Source organism: Babylonia areolata, chromosome 15 (genome assembly GCF_041734735.1).
Source record: "Babylonia areolata isolate BAREFJ2019XMU chromosome 15, ASM4173473v1, whole genome shotgun sequence".
NCBI lineage: Eukaryota > Metazoa > Mollusca > Gastropoda > Neogastropoda > Buccinidae > Babylonia > Babylonia areolata.
Window position 1 is genome coordinate 7,381,103 of NC_134890.1, and position 6,394 is coordinate 7,387,496.

General features: G+C 45.9%; 1 protein-coding gene across 2 annotated transcripts in view; it reads left to right on the forward strand.

Moving 5' to 3' along the window:
* Positions 1-6,394, forward strand: part of LOC143290157 (UPAR/Ly6 domain-containing protein qvr-like) — a 237,226-nt gene that overhangs the window by 141,568 nt on the left and 89,264 nt on the right. For both annotated transcript variants that reach the window (XM_076599461.1, XM_076599463.1), the window contains exon 2: positions 4,158-4,232. In XM_076599461.1, coding sequence (XP_076455576.1) covers positions 4,158-4,232 — 75 coding nt within the window. The remainder of the gene's footprint in view (positions 1-4,157; positions 4,233-6,394) is intronic.

Sequence of the window (6,394 nt, forward strand, 5' to 3'; positions counted from 1 at the left end):
AAGGGCATTGCACTTTCAGCGAGACACTTAGCAGGAAAAGCCAACATCTTGGCAGATGATCTCAGCAGGTCCAAGAGTGTCATCCGCACAGAGTGGACCCTGGACAAGGACACCCTTCAGGGGGTGTGGGAACGGTGGTTTCGGCCGATGGTGGACCTTGTTCAACAAGAGACTTGCCTCTTATGTCTCTCCGGTCGCCGACCCAGAAGCGTGGGCAGTGGATGCTCTCTCTCTAGACTGGAGCAGTCTGATTGCCTCCGCGTTTCCTCCCTTTCCAATTCTGTCCAAGGTGATACGGAAAGACAGATTGGAATGCCCGCAGCTGATCCTCATTGCGCCGAAATGGCCAGCCCAGCCCTGGTTTCCGGACCTTCAGTCCCTGACACATGTTCCACCCCTGGAACTCGAAACCAAATCTCATCTGCTGAGGCAGCCTCGCTCGGACACTCCTCATTCCAATCCTCAACTGCTCCACCTGCACGCATGGCTGCTGTGCGGTCGGAACTGTCAGCATCACCATTGAACTCTTCCACCCCTCGGTCGGCCTCTGTGTCAGCGGCGCTGACCCAGGGGTGTGCCTCCTCTGACCTCCTCTCCATAGTCACCAGAGCAAGGAGGCAGGGAACGGAGACTTTGTATGACTTTCGCTGGAAGAAATGGTTGCGGTGGTGTACAGCTCAGGACATTCCCCCTGCTAACCCTACGAACATGCAACTGGCCAACTTTCTGGTTCACTGCTCCTCGGTTCTCATCCTGTCTGCTAGTTCTGTGCGAGGGTACAGGTCTGCCATCTGTATGACAATCAAACAGCTAGGTGGTCCCGCCTTTGAAGCGGATTTCCTGCTCAGAGAGGTGGCTAGGGGTGCCCCTCTGAAGGAAGCTAGACACCCCAGAAGAGTGCCCCTCTGGGACTTGTTCCTGGTGCTGGATTTCATTCGAAAACAGCCCTTCGAGCCATTGGGGACTATTCCTTTTGTCTTGCTCACCCTCAAGACAACTTTCCTTCTGTTGCTGGCCACAGGCCGTCGTAGAAGCGAGATTCATGGTCTTAGTGGAATGCCACAAGATCTGGCCTTCCACAGAGATGGTTCCATCACTATTCGTTTCCTTCCAGAGTTTCTGGCTAAGAACCAAGACCCTGAGGTTCCTTCCCACTCTCTGAGGGTCAGACCTTTGTCTGATATTCTTGCCCAAGATGATGAGGATAGGCATCTCTGCCCTGTTCGGTGTCTCAAATACTATTGAGATAGGTCTCGCCATAGGCGTTCTTCTCAGAGGCGTCTGCTCATCTCCCTCAATGAGAATTACAAGAAAGACATCGCTGCAGGCACCATTTCCCGCTGGGTTTCCCAAGTCATCCGTAGAGCCTACTCTCATTCTCACAGGGATATCAGCTGTCTTCATCCCAGAGCACACGAAGTGCGGGCCATAGCTACTTTGGCTGCTTTCCAGCACTCAGTGCCACCGCAGCATGTCTTGCAGGCAGCCTTCTGGTGGTCTGAGAATCCCTTCATCAACTTCTACCTCAGGAATTTCCGTATGACCAGGGCTGACGGTTCCAAGGGGATTTCCTTTGTCACGGCTAACACTGTCGTCTCAGTTACAAGGGCTCCCCATACGAACCAGTAGGCGTTGCCCTCCTCCATTTGCTTTAAATTCTGCATCAGTTTGACATGGTACAGTATATGACACCAAAAGGAGGAGTTTGTATTATACTCCATGTTTGGTGTTACATATACTTACCATGTCAAACTCGAATGCCCGCCCGTCCGTCCCCGCGTCTCCGCCGTGGTTCTCATGGGGCATTTTCTTCGATGGCCACGGAATGATTCAGCGCTTATAGATTTTAGAGGCGTTTGATTGGCTGAGAGCGGGCCGGGCCAGGACTGCTCGTCTTTTCGCTGTTAGCCGCGCGAAATTTGGCCAAGCAGAGCAAACCGATAGGCCTAGTTTGCATGAGTTTGACATGGTAAGTATATGTGACACCAAACATGGAGTATAATACAAACTCCTCCTTTTAGTGAATAAATAGGGTCTTTCATATAGAGTATAGTGTGGTTATTTTTTGGCGTGGATGGCTGGTGGCGTGAATGACGGTTATTCGAAGTTTGTTTTGCTTGCTTTTTTAATGTGTGAATGTTTTTTGTTTGTATGCCAGTGATTTTGTTTTTCTTTCTAATGTTTGTATTTAAAAATGATTTTGATGGAGTCTTTCATCTTGAGTATGCATGTATGACATCGTGTACGTGCGTTTTTTGTTTTTTGATTTTACGTCTGTTCACAAAGTGTGGTGGTGGTACAATGAACAGTGTGTGTGTGTGTGTGTGTGTGTGTGTGTGTGATGATTTCTGAATGCTTTAACATTTTACTTCTCTTGAATTTAGATTATAAACACGCCCCCCCCCACCCCCCACCGTCTTCACGCCCCCAAGAAACAACATGAAAATCAAACAAAAAACAAAAAACTTCCACTATAAGTACATGCTTAATAGACTCTTTCATAAGGAGATAAAGATGATGTGTTAATGTCGGTGATTCCAAAATGTTTTGAAAGTACTGGGATATAATGTTTCATAACATCACGGGTAAGAATGTCCTGGGGTGATATTTTGTTCACAAATGCATGTAACATTTCCTGTATGTCTGGTTTTAAAGGCATTGATCAACAAACAGTAAAGTGTGGTAACTCTCTCCATATAAAAGGTACATAACTTAGTGCTGCTTACTCTACCGACTAAGCAAGCACACAGGTAAAAAAAAAAGAAAAAAAAAAGGCACATTGGAACAAACCCAGACACTTCCTAAAAAAGGAAACTTTGTGTAAACAAAGTGAGTCTATGTTATAACCCAGTGTTCGTCTCTCTCTCTCTCTCTCTCTCTCTGTGAATATATGTCTGTGTGTCCGTGGTAAACTTTAACATTGCCATTTTCTCTGGAAATAGTTTGTCCGTCAACACCAAATTTAGCTTAAAAATTGTAGGAAAAAAATCTTAACAGTCATACCAATATGAGTTTGTAAGTCTCCCGAATTAAGCCGCGTTTCCCGTATCATTAACGGTTTATTTCTTTGAGGCCATTTCCGGGAATTTGAAAACACCATATTACCGTATCCCAGTTGCAGTCGCGTTGGCGACGCTTAGTGAGTAGTCCACGTGACCTCGATTTTCTTGTTCGCAATGAAATGGAAAGAAAGAAAAATTCTGGACAGAACACATACAGGGACACAGACTACATCATCGACATGTTTACAGCATATGAATCTTTTAAAGTGGATACTCAATTAATTAGAATGAACATAAAAGAGAAATTGAATCGACCGTGTCGTACTTTCCCGGCGGGTGTAACTAAACTTGTAGCCTACATCTATCTAGATCCAGAGAAAAACGGCTAACTGTTGCAGTGTGATTGCAGCGATAAACACGTTTCCTTTACCGCGGACTTTAAAGAATTCTTAATTGCCCTTAAAGGATTTTCAAATGACCGAGATGCACCAAAATATTATGATTTAAACAGCGTTATCACTTCGAATACCGCGTTCGATTTATCGCCCTTAAAAAAGCATGCTCAACGTCATTCACGGATCCGCAGTAGTGCAGTGGGTAAGACAATTTCTGTCCACCCGAACATACTGGGTTCAGATCTGCGCTCAGGCCTTTTTTTTTTTTTTTTTGATACCCGAAGCTTTATATATAGATATATATATATATATATATTATAATATATACATACATATATATATATATATATATATATATATATATATATATATATATAAACACCCAAAAAAAACAAATACAGAACACATTTTAACGATTAGATTTATTTAGTTTTTTTCATCTAAAATGAGGCGAACGAGGAAGAAGACACCAGTGTTGACCGCTGTGTAAATGTGGTTTTCAGTGTGGGTGTTGACATCAGTGTTGACCTATGTGTGAATGTGGTTTTCAGTGTGGGTGATGACAGTGTTGACATGTTTGGTGTGGTTTTTAGTGTGGGTGTTGACATCTGTTTGGTGTGGTTTTTAGTGTGGGTGTTGACATCAGTGTTGACATGTTTGGTGTGGTTTTCAGTGTGGGTGTTGACACCAGTATTGACAGGTCTGGTTTTCAGTGTGGGTGTTGACATGATTGTTGACATCTGTGTGGTGTGGTTTTCAGTGTGGGTGTGGAGAACGCTGGCTCAACAACTGCCCGACGTGGATGCCCAGACAACAGAGATACCATGCCGCTCTGGTCAGTTGCCTGTCTGTTCGTCCGTGTGTCCTTTTTCTTTTGTAGTGTTAGCAATGTGCGTCTGGCTGTCTGGCTGTCTTTCCGCCTGTCTTCGTCCGTTCTTTCATTTTCTGTGCTCCCTGTGTCTTGCGCTCATTCAAGTCACCTATGTCTCTGTCTCCCTCTGTTTTTCTGTCTCTCTGGCTGCCTGCCTATCTGTCTGTCTGTCTGTTTCCCTATCTCTCTTCAGTTCTCTGTCTGTTCACCAGTGGATTGTGGTTAAGGATGATCCCCGAAGTATTTCAGGTGTTGTACCTACGCTTTGACGCCTCGTTAATAATTCTGAAAGTGAAGCCATATGGTCAGTAACATGCATTGTTCACCCGCAAGCGTTCTTCTCTAATTGCGTTGATATTTCGGGTTTGCACACGCACGCACGCGCACACTAACACACAAAAACGCACTCACACGCGCACACACACTCACACACCACACAAACACACACGCACACACACACGCGCACATGCACACACACACGCGCACGCACACACATTTACGCTCACACAAACATTTGAACCATCCTTCGCAGACAACCCCCACCCACTTGCACTCAATCATACATGGCATAAGCTGTAAGCAGAACTATTGTTCAGATCATCTTCGTTGCTGTTGTCTGTTCATCAAACAACTACGCCTCTGTCAAGCCCATCGTGACCCATTCATGTCTGATTACTATGATGACCGCTACTGAATAGGCATGGTCGACCAGGCACAGACCAGGCCTGCTACATCCAGAGAGATAAGCTGGTTCTGGAAGACAGCTACCTTGTCAATGAGTATTGTCTTTTCCAGCTCCTTCTCGTGAGCTGCACACACCTTTCATGTCTTTCTGTGAACTGGGACTGCAGTCGTCAGCAACACTTCAGTGCACACGAATTGGTGTGGAACTGGAATTCGGACTGTGGACATGCCTTCGGGTATTCATCTGGATATAACGTTCTGTTTACAGTGTAAACCTACCTTTAAAAACGAACCTGGTCAGATGGTCGTTGAGCACTGCTGTTTGTGAGATGGCATACAGAACAGGACATGTCTGTTAAAGGCAAAGCCTCTCTCTGCAGTCTTCTCTGGCGATGGAGGGCTAATGTTCCATGTCCTTGCCCACCTCCATCTTCGTGATGATGATGATATGGATCTTAATATAGCGCCTATCCGCGGTCAGAGACCAAGCTCTAAGCACTTTACAAACACCGAGTCATTTGGACAACAGGCTTGCCTTCCTGGGTAGAGCCGATTGAAAGCTACCATTGGACACTCATCATTCGTTTCCTGTGTCATTCAATCAGGTTTCAGTTACGCACACACACCCTCACACAGACATGTAGCATTTTACGTCTGTGACCATTTTGCTTATTTATCCTGCCATGTGGGCAGCGATAGTCCTATTTCGGGGGTGTGCATACTGGGTATGATCTTGTTTCCATAATCCACCGAACACTTGACATGAAATACAGGATATTTTACGTGCATATTTGATCTTGTGCGTGCGTATACACACGAAGCGGGTTCAGGCACAAGCAGGTCTGCGAATATATTGACCTGGAAGATCGGATAAATCTCCACCCTTAACGGGATCGATCTCGGCAGAATTCAGTGCTCTGACCATTTGACCACCGCACCTGTCAGTGTGCTGCTGGGCGTCAGAGGGTCATGTCATCGTCAGTATGCCTGAAGAGGATGACGTCATCGTCAGTATGCCTGAAGAGGATGACGTCATCGTCAGTATGCCTGAAGAGGATGACGTCATCGTCAGTATGCCTGAAGAGGATGACGTCATCGTCTGTATGCCTGAAGAGGATGACGTCATCGTCAGTATGCCTGAAGAGGATGACGTCATCGTCAGTATGCCTGAAGAGGATGACGTCATCGTCAGAGGCTGGCACTACCACCCCGAACAGGATGCTATGTTCATCAAATTCAAGTTGAACCTTCAGGCGGATACAGAGTTCGATAAGCTCGACCCAGGCTGACTGTGGCCAGTAGACCGCTGTGTTTCTGGAGCCTCATGTCCATATCTACAGCATAGCCACAGAAAATTTGTTGTTTTGGGTTTTTTAAGGTACGTGTTTTATTCTGTTTTAGACACACAGACTCTTGCGCAGGCAGACAGACGCGCACAGAGA